Source organism: Saccostrea cucullata, unplaced genomic scaffold, assembly GCF_032062105.1.
Source record: "Saccostrea cucullata isolate Sc308-1 unplaced genomic scaffold, CSIRO_AGI_Scuc_v1 ctg2460, whole genome shotgun sequence".
Taxonomy (NCBI): Eukaryota; Metazoa; Mollusca; class Bivalvia; order Ostreida; family Ostreidae; genus Saccostrea; species Saccostrea cuccullata.
In genome coordinates, this window is record NW_026924535.1 from 102,007 (window position 1) to 121,539 (window position 19,533).

Below are 19,533 nucleotides of genomic sequence, written 5' to 3' on the forward strand. Positions count from 1 at the left end.
AAAAATTACTTGGACATTTATTGTATATGCTATAAAAATAGAAAATGATTCCAACATAAAAACATACAATAAAACAACTATGACTGACAATATCAACTTTGACAATGCTCTTTGAGCAGAAATATTGCACTTACATGTAACACATGAAATCTTCACAAACAATAAAATAAAACATAAACAAGTGAACAACATCTGGGATGAAGTGTATTGGTGAACTAAGTGTATTGGTGATCTGATGATGATACGATGAACTCAGTACTAGTTTACAATGTTAACATAATGTGGCCATTTATTTACTTATGACTTTTCTTTTAACTCAACAGATGGCTGCTCTATAAAAAATGTACAATGTTCATCAAAGACTCTACTATACATCCACAATTATCTCACAAAATAGCCATACTTTTATGTACCGGTAGCACAATATCCATATTAACATGTATCAGTAATACAACAGCCAAAATTACAAGTATCTCAAACATTACCTATACATATACATGTATATACATCTGTCTACCACAGTAGACATATTTACATACATTCATCTCTAGTACAATGATCATTTTACATTTATTTATTTACATGTATCTAACACAGTAGCCGTATGTTTCCATTGTCAGCCCCCAGTAACAGTGTTCGATTTAGTGGGAGAACTGCTAAACTGGTCAACACTCCCTTAAAGGTGTCAGACCTCAACTTTGTAGAAGTGAAGTTTGCCTGAAAATAGAGTACAATATTATGACATAGCTTGTCTTCACCCAACACTTGTAAACATGAAGCCCTATCTACCAAATTTAAAACTCAGTTGTATTTGTAATTGCAAATACAGCAGATTGGTGTCAGGGAATCTTTTTATTTGTGAAAATTGATAATCAATGCTGAGTGAAAAGACACAAGAAACACATCCGAAGATTGATGACAAAAGTTGGAAGAATTTCGGTCGCTTGTCCGAGCCAGTTAATTTGCAATCAAGTATTAAATTTGATCAGAAACATTCAATCTACGATTTCCGTAACTAAAGGCATATTTGTGATGTTAACACAGAGACACTGGCGACAGCTAACATTGAAGTACGACAGCGCCGATCGAAGTGTTTCCTAGCTGTTCGTGGCGTGATTGCAATGCTTTGATATTTTCCAACAGATTTACACATCTATCGTGAGCACATTTTAATGAAAAAATAGTTTTAGTCTATATCATGAAGATTCAACTCAAAGTCTACCAAAAGTAAGAATAAACGTTAGAAACTCACTGTGCAGCTGAGAAAAGTGACAACTTGTAAACAATGTCTAGGCCTGTTTCTATCGGTATATTCTCTATGTACACAGGTTAAATTGATTGTCAAAAAATGTATGAAGTACTTGTTTACATTGAAAATAAAACAATAATATTATTTTACTTGATTATTTTGTTAATTTTTATGCACAAAAAGCAAGTCATGTTATATTTATAAGTAACGGTACATATTATTGCACCTTGTGATTCGGCCATGTATTGACCTCCTGACCTCTGACAAACTTCATACAGAATTGATGATATTTTCTCTCTGTATGTTTATATAATGGAAAGATACCACAAATGTATATATTACTTATTTATTGTATACCTGACTATCAAACAGTGAACTTATAATACTGTAAATCACTTTTTATAACCACAAGTGTTCAAGAAAATTAAATTCTCGCGTATAAAAGTTTTCCTTAAGATTATATAGAACAATAACCACAATTCGTGAAAATTTTGTCTCGCTAATCAAGAGTCAATGACTATCTCGCGAAAATAAGGTGTCGCGAAAATTTAGTGATCTACAGTATTACATATCTATTACATATTTATTACGTATTTATTACGTATTTATTGTATACCTGACTATCTAAAAGAGAACTTCTATCTTGTTTTCTGTTTGGTAACTATTATGTATTTATTACAAATTTATTAATATGTATTTATTACGTATTTATTGTATAACTGACTATCTAACAGTAAACTCCTATCTTGTTTTCTGTTGTGTAACTATAATACATTATTCATTACATTTTTATTGTATACCTGACTATCTAAGGCCAAAAAGAACTAATCAATAGTTTCTCAGGCACCGCAGCATCAGTTCAAAAACGGCCGCATTGATCAATTTTATTGACATATTGAAAAGGGAAATAACTCAATTTTCTATTTTTCCAAGTTAAAAAAAAAATTGAGTTATTCCCCTTTTCATAAATGCTAAGAAAGACATTTTTATTAGAAAAACAATACACTGTAGATCTATATTTCTTCTAAATCTTAAGTATTTTATGAGTTCACTTTTAAATAAATGTTTGGAATAACATTATATAACATTGAATACATATCAAAACTAATTTCAGAGAACAAAACTTAAGAATTAGTAAATATTATCATTTTACTGCACAAATGACTTACAAAAAAAGGTGTAAAACCTGCTTCAAAAAAAAAAAAAAAAAAGCCTGCCTGCCGCATTGCATTTTGAATTTTTTGGCCTGAGAAACTATTGATCAATTTTTTTTGGCCTAACGAGGAGTGAACTCCTATCTTGTTTTTTGTTGTGAAACTATATTACGTATTTATTATATATTTATTATGTATTTATTGTATACCTGATTATCTATTGAGGAATGAACTCCTATTTTGTTTCCCGTTGTGGCGCTGACGACTTGATCTCGGTAAAACGTGAAGCAGTGGGCAGGCTCCGTGTGACCTGTTTATGTAACAAAAATGTAGACAGAATATTAAAGTGTCATCTATTAATCTATATTTTCTGAAGTTCTTGCTTTCCTTCTTCAGTTATAAAGTTAACTTTTCATTTTTTGTTTGTTACCATCCTTCACTCTGTTCCTAAACTGAAGTCCGACTCTGTGTTTTACTTTCAATATATCAGTACATGATTGTATGAACACAAACTGACCTTTAAGTACACAGTTGTCTTTAATATCCTCTGAGTTCCAAACTTTCATTGTGTTGTCAAATGAAGTCGACACAAAGGTATTTCTGTTAAAAGCCTTCACCTGAAATTAATAATTATGAAAATGTTGTCAGGGATTTTTTAGAAGTAGAATTTATTCTACACAAACTGTTCCTGTAAAATTTCCCATTCATCTCTTTTCCCATTACATTGTACATTGTATCAGTCTATACCTGTAAATTTCCCCTCCCTCATCTCATTTTATTTCAGTATTACATGTATCAATAACATGTAATTTCCCCTCTTGTGCAGTGTATATATAACCTGTAAATTTCCCCCTCATGTCCTTACTCCTGCGCAGTGTATGTATTACCTTTAAATTTCCCCCTCGTGCCCCCCTCCCCTGTGCAGTGTATATATTACCTGTAAGATTTCCCCCTTGTGCCCCTTCCCCTGTGCAGTGTATGTATTACCTGTAAGATTTCCCCTCGTGCCCCTTCCCCTGTGCAGTGTATGTATTACCTGTAAGATTTCCCCCTTGTGCCCCTTCCCCTGTGCAGTGTATGTATTACCTGTAAGATTTCCCTCTTGTGCCCCTTCCCCTGTGCAGTGTATGTATTACCTGTAAGATTTCCCCTTGTGCCCCTTCCCCTGTGCAGTGTATGTATTACCTGTAAGATTTCCCCTCATGCCCCTTCCCCTGTGCAGTGTATGTATTACCTGTAAGATTTCCCCTCGTGCCCCTTCCCCTGTGCAGTGTATGTATTACCTGTAAGATTTCCCCCTTGTGCCCCTTCCCCTGTGCAGTGTATGTATTACCTGTAAGATTTCCCCTTGTGCCCCTTCCCCTGTGCAGTGTATGTATTACCTGTATGATTTCCCTTTGTGCCCCTTCTTCTGTGCAGTGTATGTATTACCTGTAAGATTTCCCCTCATGCCCCTTCCCCTGTGCAGTGTATGTATTACCTGTAAGATTTCCCTTTGTGCCCCTTCTTCTGTGCAGTGTATGTATTACCTGTAAGATTTCCCTTTGTGCCCCTTCCCCTGTGCAGTGTATATATTACCTGTAAGATTTCCCCTTGTGCCCCTTCCCCTGGTCAGTGTATGTATTACCTGTAAGATTTCCCCTTGTGCCCCTTTCCCTGTGCTGTATATGTATTACCTGTAAGATTTCCCCCTCGTGCCCTTTCCCCTGTGCAGTGTATATATTACCTGTAAGATTTCCCCCTTGTGCTCCTTCCCCTGTGCAGTGTATATATTACCTGTAAGATTTCCCCTTGTGCCCCTTTCCCTGTGCAGTATATGTATTACCTGTAAGATTTCCACCTCGTGCCCTTTCCCCTGTGCAGTGTATATATTACCTGTAAGATTTCCCCCTTGTGCCCCTTCCCCTGTGCAGTGTATGTATTACCTGTAAGATTTCCCCCTCGTGCCCCTTCCAGGTGGCCATTAGGTACCCTGTCCTCTGGTCAAGTAGAGACATGAGTCCTGAAGAGAATCCTATAGCGACCCAGCTGTTGTCTGGACTAACAGTCAGAGAACGAATCAGTCCTGTCAACACAAAACATGACAGTCAGAGAGCCAATCAGAGCTCTCAACACAAAAAAAGATGTTTAGAGAGCCAATCAGACCTGTCAACACAAAACATGACAGTCAGAGAGCCAATCAGTCCTCTCAACACAAAACATGATGGTCAAAGAGGGAATCAGACAAAATTGTGAAGAAAATGAAAATTCTATTAGTATTCATGTCTTATTGTTTGACCTGTGTCATACTGTACCTTCATTGTGGCATCTTCGCTAGCCAAGGGTTTCTGATACGCTACTCTCCTCATGAACCCTTGGCATACTGTGAAGTCAAAAGACGGGATTGTTTTTGACACATGATCTCGAATCTATCAGGTACTTACAGATTGCGTCATCGACAGAAATGAAGACGTGTGTTTAAAAAAATCAAATCAAAGTTTTTTTCAAGAATATTAAGAAGCATTAATTGAGTTATTATTTATAGTACAAATCGGAAGCTTCAATATAGATTCTTAATCACATATCTAGAAGATAATGGATGACATCGTAGGTATTCATAGAATTGCACGTTATCTTACGGATCATTGTTTACTTGCGTTTTTCATTTCCGAGATTAAAGATTCAAGAAGTATCCCAAACGCAAATATCGTCATTTACAGAAAACAATTGCTTTGTGTACCGAATCCCTATCAGAAATCGAGAAAAAAAAACAACTTCTATCAACACTGTATGCCAAGGGATTATGAGGAGAGTAGTGTAGCAGAAACCTTTGGCTAGCGAAGATGTCATCGTGGTGGATGCCTGACTGAAATTTTACACTTCGTGTGAATTTGGACAAAACACAGATCTGATTATAAGACAGGGACTATGATGAGCTGGCGGAGGAAAAAAATAGGTCCTCTGAGGTGTCAATACAAAACATGATGGTCAGAGAGCTTATCAGACCTGTCAACACAAAACATGACAGTCAGAGAGCCAATCAGAGCTCTCCACACAAAACATGATGGTCAGAAAGCCAACCAGACAAGTCAACACAATACATGACTGTCTGAAAGCCAATCAGCCCTGTCAACACAACATGACAGTCAGAGAGCAAATCAGACCTGTCAACACAAAATATGACAGTCTGAGAGCCAATCAGACCTGTCAACACAAAACATGACAATCTAAGAGCCAATCAGACCTGTCAACACAAAATATGACAGTATGAGAGCTAATCAGACCTGTCAACACAAAACACGATGGCCAGAGAGCAAATCAGTTCTTTCAACTCAAAACATGACAGTTAGAGAGCCAATCAGAGCTCTCCACACAAAACATGATGGTCAGAGAGTCAATCAGACCTGGCAACACAAAACAAGACAGTCAGAGAGCCAATCAGACCTGTCAACACAAAACATGTCCAATATTTTAAAATATGTCTGATGGAACTGGTTACAGTCACATGTATCATAAGCAATGTATGAAAAATGAGAAAATTTATATCTTTTTCTGTATTCAAGATTTTACAGCGAAACCAGCATTGACTTACCAGCAGAAGTTGTTGATGTTTTGAACTCATGTGCAAACTCAGCTGATCGCAAATCAAGGTACCTAGAGAAACAAATTAAAAATATTCTTTGGCATTTATGATTAACATATGGTAATTTATTGTTTCCAAACTGTTGTAACAATCTAAAAACTTGTTAGTAACAGCTATAGACATAGAGTTGAGATGCCCTAAAGGAAAGATAACTGTGACTGACCTGAGCATGGATTCGTTGGTTGCCGTGACGATCATGGTGCTGGGAGCTGGCAGGGTTGTCATGGCTGTGATCGGCTGCGAGGATCCATTGGAATCCAGCATTCTCACTACTTCACTCGTAAAGGGGTCCCATATCTACCAATATGATTCGTTATTATGTTCATGATAAATTTTCATATCAGATGAGAATAATAAAAGGGATTTACTTGACATGAAAGACTTTGAGACAATCCCGTACTTACATGAACATTGCTGTCACAGGAAGCCACCAGTTGTACAGTGTCCAGATAAACAATGGAGAAAATAGACTTCTTATGTCCATTATAGGTGTACTGGCATTTACATCTAAAAGACAAACTTTTCATAATTAAATGTATGCATCTAATAAAAAGTAAGTTAAAGATGGCATCTGATTTTGATTACTAAAATTTTCGAATTTAACTGGATTACTTCACCTTTAACGTTAACACCTGTGAGTTGACAGTTTATTATATTTTTAACATTGGTACCAGGGAGATGACAGTTTATTTCACCTTTAACCTACCTGCCATTGCCGTCACCAAAGCTTTTGATGGACCACAGCTTGACTGTTTTGTCTTTGCTGGCGCTGATGAAGGAATTCTCGTTGTCGAGGGCGACCATTGCTCGGATACTACTGCTGTGGCCCTCGAATGTCTGCAGTTTGATTTGTTTAAAGTTGAACAGGGAATCTCGCTCACTCAAACCTGGTACAGATATAGAACTGAATCAAATTATTCATCACGTTTTCATGGTAGTAATGAGTTCCTTTAAGACGCCTCTTACTTCTTTCAACCATCAATAAAAAATGCCAATTTCCACATGAATAGCTTTTCTCATAACATATGTGTATATAGAAGTGCTCTATTTTAAAATTCATAATCTCTAACTGTGAATTTTGTATCACAAAAGTTTTCTTCCTGTGGTAACCTCTAGCATATTTTATTCAGATCTACAGCAAATCTATTGAGCATATCTATCAAGGTATACATACATAATTTTATGAAACTATTAATTAAATCGACTCTTTATTTTGTGTTCATTCACTCCCAGTCTACATACCCAGCTCATGTTCCCAGTAGGCTAACCAGTTCCCTTTAAGATGTCTCTGCTTGTTTCTCTCTTTATATTCACTGAATGCAACATATCCCATATTAGAAAACCATGAACTACTTTTCTATAAAAATATTTCAGTTTTTGACTTAAAGGTTCCATTTTCCTGTTAATCAGTTTCTGTAATATTTCTTTGAATTTTGAGCAATATGAAATTTAATTTCTATGACACAGTTATCATTAGCATTACCAAGTAATATGGGATATTCTCTACACCCTCACTGGTTTTATTCTCTTTCAATTTATAAATAACCTCACCATTTGGTTTCATCAGGATCTAGGGTGAGGATCCGAGAGGAGCGGTGGATGGGGCCGAATCGTATCATGTCTGTGTGTGTGTTGGTGACCTCTATCTTGTTTCCAGTGATGGCTGCCGTGGGCTGTGGTGAAGGCTGAGAGGGAATGTACTCCTCTACAAACAAGGATCAGATGATGTTCAATGGAATATCTAGCTTTATACTGTAAATGTATTATATTTAGCATGTACGATATTTGGCAGAAATTAATTTTTGAACAAGTTAGCATAGATTTGATTTAGCGCATTTCTCAGTGTTCCTATTTATGTGTATATTTGCAAGACATTTAGCGTTGTACTTGAATTAGCGGAAGTTTCTCTTCACCAAAAGCGCTAAAAAGAATACACAGCCAAATGTAATACGTTTACAGTATGTTCTCTATCTTTACAAGAGATATAAGCTTTGGTGAACTTTACCTATTGGAATTGTGAGTTCTGATAAACTTTACCCATTGGTGACGTGGGTTCTGATGAACTCTCTGGAGATGTCTGTCCTACACTCATGTCGTACTGAGAACACAGCTGTCTGATGAGATCTTCATTGGGCAGACACTGCTCCATGTGTGTACTGAGTGAAAAAAGATTGATTTCATTTAATGATATATTTTACATGTTTCTGGTTTCTTGTCATGTTAATATGGTGTTTGCTTGTTTTAATTAACAAATGAACTAGAAGTCTGTGTACTAACTTGCCAAAGATTCTGAGGAATGGGATGTAGGAGGCCATGGCCAGCTCAGGGTTGAAGACGTCTGCCAGCTCCTGCTTCACTTTTTCTACGTCACGCACCATCCCCTCAGGGGAGTCCTCTAAATATAGCACAATCACATCAACAGAGCATTTATAACAAAGAAAACTATGTACCAACTTGAACAAGTTACTAAATACTGTAGATCACTAAATTTTCGCGACACCTTATTTTCGCGAGATAGTCATTGACTCTTGATTAGCGAGACAAAACTTTCGCGAACTGTGGTTATTGCTCTATATATTTTTAAGGAATACTATTATACGCGAGAATTAAAATTTTCCCTAAGCACACTGTCCCTCACTCTCACTCTCGTAATTACACAAAAATAAAGTTCTAAACAACACATAAAAAGTGATTTACAGTACTGTAAAACATGCTTTACTAGAAAAATATTTTTTGCTTTCAATGATTGTGTTGACACAAAATGAAGTTCTCATATATTATGAGTATTGACCTTTTTTTGCATATTACTAACATATCGACAAATGTATAAATTTATTTGTTACAAGATAATTTCTAACCTTTATCTTCAATTGTGTTGAAGGCGAGTGAGTGAGATTTCCGTAACATCAATGAGTTGTGGGGTGATTCTAGACTGGAGATACTGACTGGTGTCCCTATGGTGTACTCGTTAGTGTGAGAGTCAATCTTAATGTTACAATACTCATCCAAAGATCCAGCTACAAGTAAAAGATGTGTTTATCATAAATAAGACACCTCTGTGTGTGTGTCATATAATAGTCATACTAGTTTGCTTTCATCATAAAATATTTGTACTTACATCTATGGTATGTATATTGAGTTAAATTCAAATAAAATTTTAAAAGTGACATCTGTTAACTTAATTAGTATTTCATGTACATTATATAAATATTTACATGGAAATGAATTAGAAGAGTAGAAGGAATTCACATAAATTGCCTAAAGTGTAATAAACATTTGATTAATTTGAGTCAAATAGAATGTACATGAAAAGATAGATATACACACATGTAAATTTATCAGCATTTTGAAGGACCACTGTGTGTTAACTAGTTCTCCTACCTTGGTTCCCTTTCCCCTGTTTGTAATCAGACAAACTTTGAGATGACTCTGACCTCAGCATCTGTTGTCCGTATACTTGATTAAATGACGAGAAGAATTCCTTCAGAACTCCTGTCATCTGGTTCCTGGTCATCTCGAATCCGAGACGGAGACCAATCACATAGACCACGTCCACCAGTTTATGACAGATCACAGTCCTAATGCTGCTACCACCGGGAAAATGACAGGAGGGGGAGGAAACCAGTTTAATGGTCGGATTGAGAACTTCCTTAATGATTGTCTCCTAAAATAATGTGATTTTTTTTTTTACTGTGAAACCAGTGATGAGTGCTTCTTGATTTTGTCCATATAAATTCTTAATGTAACACAGTTATAAATCAAAAAATTTAGATGATAAACTCTTTAAGTTCAATTTTTCAAAGTTAAACTCCATTAAAATTTCAAGATAGGAGTATTTTACCCTATCTTTGGACTTTCAGTAGGGCGTGACTTTCTCGGCGCTACGTAATGGCGAATACTAGTAGATTCTCATTGGTTATGAAATTAACAACATAGGAACTTAAAATTGTTGTTGATAACGATCAGACGACTAATGCCCCACCTCTGGCCTCTGAACTTTTAATTGGCTATTTACTACACCAGTTGACATCCGGCTGCATTTCTATCATATGTATATTTCAACAGTGAAATGAAGCTGTGTAAATTTCAGAAGCTAATTAGGTAACATCGAGAATGCCACGCCTTACTGAAAGTCCAAACTAAGCGTGTAATTCTTCTAAATCTATTAATCTAAAAGTAATGACAACCCCATGACCAAAGACACAAATATCAGAGCGCATGATTTTATCTACCTGAAGTATATCCATAAGACTTTTATCTGAGATGAGGGGTAGGACATGTCTCATTAGTACAAGCGCACTAATTAACCCCGCCTCTCCTTTCTGGGTCAGTCTCTTTTTGGCCAGGGTCACCTTGAATATGAAAAAAATTCAGTCATAAATCAGTCTCAATCAAACAATCTTCATGTTAAATGTTTAATTGTTTTATAAAAGTTAATTTTGTAATTCTCACCATATCTATAGTACAGGGTATATACTGCAGTAGAACCACTTGTTCTCCATACAGCTGTGAGATTTCAGACAAACACTCCAAAACTTTATGTGCATTTCTGTCTCCAAATACAAGCCGTGATGTCTTATTGAACCGCTTCTCTGGAAGTTATTGAATAAAATTTGTAAAATAATTCTATTACATATATATGATAATATACATGGATGTAATCTGGTATACTTTTTAATAGATGTAGTAGTAGTGTCTGTAAAATCAGTTACATTAAATATCTGTGAAAGCTCAGAATAAAGGCATGACACAACAGCAGGAAGCTCCATATAAGCCAAGTAAAACTGACACTCACCAGAATCTGTGATGGTGATGAGTTGCTCATCTCCAAGGTAACACAGCGTCAACATCCGAATCAAATTTCTGGACAGAAACTTAGCCGTCAACAAACAACCTAGTCGTCGTGACAACCACTTGATGCTCTCTGTGGCGACGTCCTTGATATTGACGACCTCTGATTCAGACTTCTCTGACATGGTCCTGGCGAACTCGTCCGTCTCGCTGCGGACCATTCCCTGACTCCCCGTCACGGCGGGGTGAGAGCTGCGGGAACCCCCGGGAATCATCTGAGGACTGGAGTCTGTGTCCTCCTCTTCTTCCTACAAACAGATTTAAACCTCTAGTTCTCCTTTGTTATCTTAATATTTCTATAAATTTTTTTTTGAACCTTTGGACTTTTTATTTGATATAGAGATGTACATTGACTACAGCTCTGACCTGGAACTGCAGACTCTGTGAGTCCTCCTCCTCCACATCATTGACTACAGCCCCCCCCCCCCACACACACACACACCTATATATTAAATGTATTATAAACTGACTACAGCTCTGACCTGAAACTGCAGACTCTGTGAGTCCTCTTCCTCCAGATCACTGACTGCTTCCTCTCTCTGGGCGGGATCAATCAGCCCGGCGAGGCTGTGTATTGAGGTCTTATCAGCCGAGTCCTCATCCTCCTCCTGTGACGCCTCACTTAACCTGTCTATGTCTTCCTCATCCTCCATCGACTCTGTCCCCTGCTGTGCGTCCTCGAGGATACATGGGAAATCTCCTGAGAATTCGTCCTCCGTGTTGTCTTCCTCAGGAACTGTGTCCTCATACGTCTGCGAGTCCTCGTCACTGACGCTCTCTTCCTTCAGGGGAGGTAACTCTTTAGTGGACTCCCTCTGGGACCCCGGACTGCTGGGGTAGAGGTTGTCCAGGTACAGGTCCTCAAACACGTAGTCCCTGTACCCAGCTGCTGCCTCCACAAGGAGAGTGGAGAAGTTATTAAGGAACACACTCAGACCCAGCCTCACCAGTAGCTGAACCAGGAACGACCGGTGGTAAATCTTCATGTGTTTAGGGGTGGACTGTTCTACATTGAAGATTCTCACTAAGTAGGGTAGGAATATTTTGGCGGTTTCCCTTGGTCCTAATTCTTGTCCAATCAGATTGAAGAGTGACCACGCTGCCTGGATGGCAGTGTCCTCCTGACTGAAGAGTTCCTGGACGTACGGCAGGATCAACTCAATCCCCTCCTCTCCATAGCAGCCCTGGTTCTCCTCCAGGAAGTGCTGCAAGATGGTGACCTTCTCCCGAGAGATGACCTTGATAAGTTTGTCCTTCTCTAAAGAGCTGTTCTTCCTCCAGGTGATTTGTTGTATCTCCTGGTCTTTGTGTCTGAGGTTACAGATACACTCATACAGCTGGGAGAAGTAGCTTGGGAAAGGGAGGAGACCTACAAACGGGTGGAGAAGCTGGGCAGGTGTGGGTGGAGGCAGGCCTTGTGAACTGACAGTAGGGTAACGGAACAGAGAAAGGTGCCCCCTGGTGGCAATATCCTCAATGACAGCGGGGGGCTTATGTAAGTGGAGTATCTCCTGAGCTAAGGAGGTGATGCACCTAAATCAAATGAACTGATTCGTTAGATAACATGTAATTATATTTGGATATTACCATTATTTAAATCAGTCCAATCTTTTATAATTGCATTAATTGGTTTCAATTGTTTTTCATTTCACCTTGGTATAAGACTTGGGTTCTCTCTGTAAATCTGAGACAGGAAAGTGAAGCGCTCCTCAAGTGACCAGGATTTATCCTGAAACTGAATCTGATCCTTCAGAAAAATCTCACAGGCCAGACACGCAAAGCTCTGTATATCCCTCCATATAGCATCAGTCACAGAGTCCAAGTGTGGCTTAATCTAAAACACAGAGTAATATATAGTCTAGAGTAATTGTAAGGTTAGAGTAAGACACGCAAAGCTCTATAATTATGTCCCTCCATATAGTATCAGTCACAGGGTCCAAAATATATAACCTTTCAGTTTATACTTTTAAAATATATGAATATATGAATTCATATTTTCAAGAACATCAGAATTTACTTCATTTACTTAGATTTCGCTTTATGAAACCATGTATAAAATTTAATAATTTAGACAACTTTAGAAACTTTAGAAAAATTACTAATTAGTAATAGTCTTAACACTGTACAGTAAATTATTCTTCCAGGTTGTTTAACATGTTTAAACAACTTCGTAAAATGAATGAAAAATAATTGCCACAAATGTAAACAATTTCACTAAAATTTAAATATATTCCTGTATTTTTGTATACGTAACTAAAAATTATAATTATCTACCAGAGTTTTTTGAAATCAGTGAATTGATAGAAATACAAGCCTGCATCTCTGTTTTCTTTGGCATCTGTTTGAATGTCCTACTGGAGAACTGATAAGAAGCTTCCATCTGATTGAGATCAGCGAGGGGATCATACATCTTTGGTAACGTGATTCGGTCATTCTCTGGGCCCTTTGTTACTCTGCTCTGACTATAAATAAAACATGAATACCCCCAGAGATCTACACATATATTCCTGAACTTTCAAAACTTAAATAAATTGAGCATGATAATATTACCCTTTGTCTAAATGACTTTCTTCTTGCATTTCTGGTAAATTCTACAAAAAATTGAAAAAATTTGCATTTAAGAATGGAATTTAAACATTTTTAAAATGTCTTTATTGGCACTTTTAGCTGAATCAAACAGCAAAACAAAAAGGAGAATTAAGAATATTAAAAAAAAATAACATGGACTTGTAGATTACCCTGTACATGTATGATTTACTGACATTTAGTCAAAATATAAGCATAATTTTGATTTTCTTAAATGGAATATACACATTTTTGATTTACTTAATATATGGAGTATAAACATGTTTTTGAATTACTTACATGGAGTATAAACATGTTTTTTGGCAGACGCGGGGGTGTGGGTTTGATGGAGGTAGAGGCAGGGATCCGGTGGGGGTGGGGTTCCTGGAACAGCTGGACAACACCGTGATTCAGGGTGGAGGTGTGGTTGTCCACCAGACGAAGGTTTACGTTCTTACACTGGACAGCTGCTGACCCTGACAGCTACAACAGGAAGGTCAAAAACAATAAAGATTACGGCTACAAAACACAAGAAAGCCATAAATAATAAAGTTATTACAGCTAGAAAACAAAGGAAGGCAATAAACAATAAAGTTAACAAAGATTTTAACCTGGGAGAAAAATCGGTATGAATCCTATCCATAATGAAGGGCGTTAGAATAAGGTGTCATGTAATTAGTATTTGGATAAAGTGATTGCAAATTTTTTTCATTAACATTTCTATGCATTTTTTGCATTTTAAAAATTTATGTCCTTAACAGATTCCTAGTTTTATATGTAAATGAAAGTCTCTTCATGCAATTTATTTTTTTAATGTTTTCTTACTTTGAAGCCAAACGTGAGGTCAATCCAGTGATGCAGCTCCTCAGACACAGAGTCACTCTCCAGAACCTCCAGGTGTCGCCTCACAAAGTCCTCAGCTGAACTACACCAGCCAGGCACCTCAAGGTCAGGGAGATCTTCATGGAGGGAGGTAAAAATGGTGGTATCCGTGAAGAATTCTGGGATACATTCATCTGGAGTCCACTCCTGCATTCTCTGCATACTGTGGGGATATTCATTAGGGACCCACTTTGACCTGACATATTTACACAGTGTGGACTTTGGGGTCCGCCGGGCCTTATAGACGTAGTAGGTGATGTCTGACAGAACATCGGGAACATGGTGAGGAATGTGGTCACTGGAAAATGTCTGAAAGGTTAAGTCCAGCTGGTTATCTCCCTTGTTCAGTCTGAACTTTGACACCGTGAGGTCACGAAGGCCAGTATCTGGACCAGAGAAATCCATCACCCACGGCAACACCGGGTGGTGATTGGGATCACCTAGTCGTCTTCCAGCTAGATGATTCAAAACCAACAAATACTTAAAGTTGGAGATTTTTCTGTTGACCCACATGTCGACTATAGAGGGAAGGTCTGCCAGCTCCACCTTCAGCTGATTGTAGTAATGCTGGAACTGTTCAGGCTCCATGTTTTCTATCTTCTCCAGCTCTGTGATGTCGATCCTGGAGTTAGTGACAGTGTCTATGTTTGTACAGCTCTCCGCTCTCTTCACCTCAACCTGAGGTCTGGTGCTGACGGCCGACTTGTACACCCACAGATTGGGGTCCACCAGAACGTTGTATGTACTCAGGTCCCCCATCCTGGCCCCCTGACTGTGGAACACAAGCATCACTTTGAGGAGCTGGTACAACAGGAACAGAGGTTTAGCTATAGAGAGGTTAACAATGGCTGGACTGTAGGCCAGGAGGCTGTGTACGGAGTGGGGAATATACTTCTCTATGACAATAAGACCGTGTCCTGCTTCCTTTGTTGTGTAGATAGGGACAATATTAGGAGTGGAGCTCTCCCCCAATAGAAATCTGGATACATCAAGACAACTCATCACTCTGTGTTCACAAGAGAAGTCCTGGACACCCTGAATATATAACAAGGAAAATATTAGTACAAAAACTGAGGACAAATTTATATTCCAATCGACTACAAATTGCTGTAAATGTGTTATATTAAGTGTGTACAATGTTAGGCAGAAAATGATTTTTGAGCAAGTTATCTTAAATTTAATTTAGCACATTTCCTCATGTTCTTATTTATATCTATATGACGGATTGTGCAAGATATTGTGAGGTACTTGAAGAGGAGGCTCTTTTTAGCCCTAATTTGAAAATTTTATCTCAGAACATTTGCTGTTTGCATAAATCAATAATAAAGCACTAAATACTGCTACATATAGCTAGGATTTTGATAAGATACCTGTGAATTGGAGAGTTTTCCCTCCTGATACTGACTATAGACGGATCGCCACATGTCCTGATAAACCCTCTGGTTAATGTTGTCCAGATGTCCGTGTAAAGTGTAGGGTACTGGATCATAGTCTGGCGACTCAGGGCTAATATAATAAAAAAAAATCTTACACTGCTGTTTTATTGTACCGTATTGGGCATTTAAAGCATTCCTAACATTACAAAATTGTATTGTTTTGTATGTGTTCATGCAATCCTAACATTATAGCGTAACAGATTTATTCAGATATAAATAGGCAGATGTATCACTAAAGATTGAATGAAAGAATGTGGCCTTGTCATATCCTTGATGTTAACAGTAAAGAAATGTAAACAGACAGGTTTTAACAAAGCTGACATGAAAAGTGAGGTACACTGTACTACATAACCATGATTACTTACTCCTGTACAGGTTTGTAGTACGGTTCTTTGATTTTGATGAATATCCTGACCCAAGGCTGTGGAGTCTGAATGTTAGACACAGCCAGCAGGCCATCAATTTCTGAGTCAGAGATATTTACGTCCTGATCATCTGGACATCGTCCACTCTGCACCAGCGACAACAACCAAGGTTCTGTTACCTATGAATAGAATGCACATAAAGTATTTCATTTAAAATTTAAATAATAATCTACAAATAATTTATATGATAGAAATTTTGTCTCAAGAAGTATAAGGCACTGTAAATCATAATTTTTTGTGTGCACAAACATTTATTAGCAGTCAATTACAGAAATACATGTACATGTACTTGCCACACACACACCAATATTTCTTATGCTACATAAAATGATTTAATGATTTGTTAACATTATGAAATGAAAAAAAGAACTAACAGCTAAGAATACTTTACAAGACAAGTTCTTGCAATGACAAAGCAATTAAGCAGATCTGCACTGAAGAATTGTTGCCTTTTCATGAATGATATTAATCAAAAAGTGCAAAGTATAAATATATTTTTGTTTTGTGTTACTGTATTTGTACTTTTAAAAAAACAGGCTCTAATATCAAAAGTCAGCTTTAAAAATTCGCTTTTTGGGGGGGGGATTAATTATCAGATCCTAAGCTTCAAGTAGGGGAATGCATATTTATTTTATTTCCACAAAGCTTTATCTTAAACTCTCTGGTTTGTATGGCCATTTTGTTTCAACCAGAGAACAACATTTCTAAAACTAGCTATATAGCTACTTCAAGCTTCGTGTGTATATTAAACCTAAAGAAGGAGATGGTTTCGGGTCTGATAACAATGGGATAATCAATCGAAAAAGAAAATTACCAGTCCCAGAAACTTTGTCGATGAAACTGGTCTCAGAAACTTTGTTGGTATCCCAAAGGACTCAAAAATAATATCAGCCATTTCAATGTGACAGCCTTTACAGGCTTGTCGTTTGAATCGTTAGAGCTACATAGTCTTCACCGATCAAAACAAAGTCAGGTGGGAGGAAATAAAACCACTTCCGGTTACATCGGGGAAAATCAGTCGTACATTACTCGATTCGTAGATATATCAAAATATTGTTAAAATGTGTTCATCAGCTGTATGAAAATAATGATTACGTTTAAAACACCCTTAAGGCATTTCTCCGATCTTCCAGTTGGAGATTATTAAGGACAGATGATACAAACAAAAAATGGATGCCTGGATTGGTATATATTTTTTGGCCTAATTAATTTCTATATAAAATAAAAAAAATTGTAAATCTTCTGTGATGTTCAAAAGTATGCCCTTTTGAAACCATCCTTGTTAATCTATACAAATAATTTTCACTTCAAATTCCATTTTTGTGCAAATTTGAATAAAAAATTAAAAACTACGCGGTGAAAATTATTCATTTTACTCATTTAAATATGACCCAACTTGTTATTTTCAAATTCTTTGACAAAAGTTTGTTTGTATCATCTGTCCTTAAGTACTACCTAATTCTAGGTAACACGCAGTAAATTTAAAATTCTTATGTTTTACAATGATGACCCAGTGAGGTAAACTTCATGAATAATAAAAATGATTGCTAAATTTTTCACAATTTTTACTTCAAATATTTCATGGATTATTGTGATTTTCCTCTTTGCATATTTAAAGCATAACAAGCTAATTCAGAGAATGTGTGTCTCCCGCTTAGGGAAAAAAGTAAACCATGCGCAGATCGGGGGAGGGGGGTGTCGGACCCCCCCTGACTGAATTTGTAGAATATTAAATCTATACATGTATACTAAAGTAAATAAAATACCGGTATGCCAATATGGAAATAAAGATTTGTGCTTATTCTTTATTACGTGTGTAGAAGATTCTCTTTATATAGAGAATATTTATCAGACTGTAACAATGATTTTATGAGTGTGTACAAACCAGACGTCATAACTTTTTCATTTCACATGCTGAATAGTGAATACTATCATTTAGTTAAAAGAAAAGTATATTTAAAAAAAGGGGGGGAAAACCCCCAGAGGGTTCTCGAGATATCGCGCGGAAATGAAAGTGAATTGCAAATTTATGACCTTGACCTTTGATGTTTTGACCTCAAAATCAATAGGGTTCTTCTTAAATAGTCCATAGAGAGTTGCTATGCAAAATTTCATCACGAAAGGGTTCTTGAGATATCGTGTGGAAACGAAAGCGTTACAGAGAGACAGAAAGACGGACGGAGAGCTAGAGGGACGGACGGATGGACAGACCCAAATTATATCCCCCACTTTTCAAGCGGGGGACAACAAAATAAAGATAAGTTAAAATAATTTGAAGAGAAAAATGATAGTTGTGCAATTTGATTATATAAATTCAATATATCATTTATATTAATGATAAAAATAATCAATAAACCTCGATTTCAATTTTTTAATCAGCTGTTGATTACATTTTTTTCATCAATTTACTTAAGAAAGGTTTTTAGCAGATTGATATTCAAAGAAGATGGGAGGATAAGGCGGGCAAATTGCCTATAGTGCGACAGATAAGAAGTGAAAAATTAAATCTCAATTATATCTAAATTTTATTTGATATTTTATCTAATAATAGAGTATATTTAATGTAAAATCTCTACAATTTACAGAAATCTCACAAAGACTGAAAATATTTGATATGAAAAAGCTTACTAAAAAGAACAAAAACGATCAGTTTTCTCATACTTTAACAAAAATTTTCAATATGAGTGGGTCTTCGCTCCATTTTTTGAAAGATGGTCCTAAAAGTTTGCAATAGAATATACAATTTTTGGTTTACAAAAACATGGAGCGAAGACCCACTATACCTTTTATACATCTTTCCGAGAAATACTTTAAGTCCATTAAAGTATCAGTCACATAATCCAGCGATGGGGTATACGATGAGAAACCGATGCGTTTTTTGATGAAAATGGCGTGGTTGCCGGCCGGGCACCACTAGTGATCGGACGGTGACTGAGGCGATTTTGCAAATCGGTGGGGTCATCGGTAGGAGATAATTCGTAGTTAAAATTCAGCGATGTCTCCAACGATGCCTCACATCGCTCCTCATCGGCAACCCATCATTAACACATCTTACACGGATCGGCCGATGTATGGCCGAGCATCGTCAATTGTCCGTTGAATTTGAGATCATCGGGGGGTTGAGTGGTGTTCAACAGATAACGGCCGATCATCGGTCGATGTTCGACCAAACATTGGCCCGTAGTCAACCGATGTTAGAACGATGTTCACCAATGTATAAGCGATGTAATATACATCGGCCGATTATCCTAGAACATCGTTTTATGATTAGCAATGCTTCGCTGGGCCTTTGTAAGTCCGGCCGGCAACCACGCCATTTTTATCATAAAACGCATTGGTTGCCCATCGT

General features: G+C 37.1%; 1 protein-coding gene across 3 annotated transcripts; it reads right to left on the reverse strand.

The window, feature by feature from the left end:
* Positions 1-5: 5 nt before the first annotated feature.
* Positions 6-17,177, reverse strand: LOC134266671 (WD repeat-containing protein 81-like). Of its 3 annotated transcripts, XM_062748888.1 has the most exons (27): positions 16,999-17,177; positions 16,125-16,303; positions 15,694-15,829; positions 14,267-15,358; positions 13,742-13,924; positions 13,427-13,467; positions 13,191-13,338; positions 12,529-12,710; positions 11,359-12,409; positions 10,821-11,124; positions 10,478-10,617; positions 10,258-10,377; positions 9,407-9,689; positions 8,884-9,042; positions 8,303-8,420; positions 8,063-8,181; positions 7,577-7,730; positions 7,268-7,338; positions 6,732-6,912; positions 6,430-6,532; positions 6,189-6,322; positions 5,975-6,036; positions 5,522-5,546; positions 4,329-4,443; positions 2,921-3,020; positions 2,613-2,713; positions 6-717 (listed from the first exon to the last, which is right to left on the reverse strand). In XM_062748888.1, exons 1-27 carry the CDS (start codon positions 17,077-17,079, stop codon positions 589-591), a joined length of 5,511 nt encoding a protein of 1,836 aa, XP_062604872.1. In that variant the 5' UTR covers positions 17,080-17,177; the 3' UTR covers positions 6-588. The 3 variants fall into 3 exon arrangements, with proteins under 3 accessions (XP_062604872.1, XP_062604870.1, XP_062604873.1); XM_062748886.1 differs by lacking the exon at positions 5,522-5,546 and having other exon boundaries at positions 4,329-4,468; XM_062748889.1 differs by lacking the exons at positions 6-717; positions 2,613-2,713; positions 2,921-3,020; positions 4,329-4,443; positions 5,522-5,546 and adding an exon at positions 5,756-5,826.
* Positions 17,178-19,533: the final 2,356 nt, after the last annotated feature.